The 962-nt window shown below is 39.9% G+C and overlaps 1 protein-coding gene across 3 annotated transcripts in view; it reads left to right on the top strand.

The window, feature by feature from the left end:
• The first annotated feature begins 651 nt into the window (after positions 1-651).
• LOC106297338 overlaps positions 652-962 on the top strand; it is a 5626-nt gene continuing 5315 nt past the window's right edge. For all 3 annotated transcript variants that reach the window (XM_013733611.1, XM_013733601.1, XM_013733607.1), the window contains exon 1: positions 652-875. In XM_013733611.1, coding sequence (XP_013589065.1) covers positions 797-875 — 79 coding nt within the window. In that variant the 5' untranslated portion in view covers positions 652-796. The remainder of the gene's footprint in view (positions 876-962) is intronic.

Raw genomic sequence — 962 nt, 5'->3', positions numbered from 1 at the left:
GGAGCTGCTCTCGGATCGCGAACGTCTGAGCTAGGATCAGGAATGCCTTGGGCTGAAGCTGATCGGGGACGCGAGCTGGAACAGATGCGGGAACGAGAGACGCGATCGGGTTTTAGGGTTCGTCGGATCGCCGGCTAGGGTTAGGATTTTAGGGTTTTCCGATTTGGGTATTAGCTTAGGGATTTAGAGTTTCATGCTGATAACGTGTTATAAAAATAATGGAAAAGACTATCTTTATTCATAACATAGAGGTTCCTTATATAGGAGATTACACCGTCATAGATAAATTAAAAGATTACAAATCATAATCTTTTGGTTATGAACCATCCACAATCTGGTTCATAGCAATATTCAAATATATACTAAACTTTGAAATATGTTTAGTTGTTCTTTAATTGCTCACCCGCCCGTAGGACGGATTTAACCCTAGTATATATAATGCCACTCTTTCCTCTTTTCTCGGGGGCATCCACTGATGCAAAATATTAAGTTTGTGGGTCCCATTTATTATTTGATTTTCGTTTTTTTTTTGTTCCTAGGGTTTGTTCGGTTAAGGTTGATCCGATTGTGATTGTCGTCTGAGCTGATTTGGGCCAACCGCGCTTTGTTTCACTCATGCATTAAACGTTGTGTTTAGTGAATAATCCAAAATTAGGGCTTCACCGTTGTTACTTTCCTCACATAATCAATCCTTCGCGTGGGTGAAATCTATATATATCAGCGTCTTGAGAAGATGATTACCGCTCGGAATCTTTGTCAGTTTATCATATTCTAAAGCGTAGAAAGTTTCTCAGAGATGGCCTCCTCCGATGTTGTTCTCGCGCACTCCGCCTTTGACGCTCTCCAAGTCGGTAGATCTGCCCAGATCATTGTTGGTCGTGATCTTAATCTTCAATCTCTATTTACCGTAATTAACCGAAACCTTGATTTTGTTTGACTTTTTTTTTTTTTTTTTTTTTTTT

This window comes from Brassica oleracea, chromosome C1, assembly GCF_000695525.1.
Source record: "Brassica oleracea var. oleracea cultivar TO1000 chromosome C1, BOL, whole genome shotgun sequence".
NCBI lineage: Eukaryota > Viridiplantae > Streptophyta > Magnoliopsida > Brassicales > Brassicaceae > Brassica > Brassica oleracea.
The sequence above is the reverse complement of the archived record's forward strand: the minus strand, read 5'-3'. Positions and strand labels throughout refer to the sequence as shown.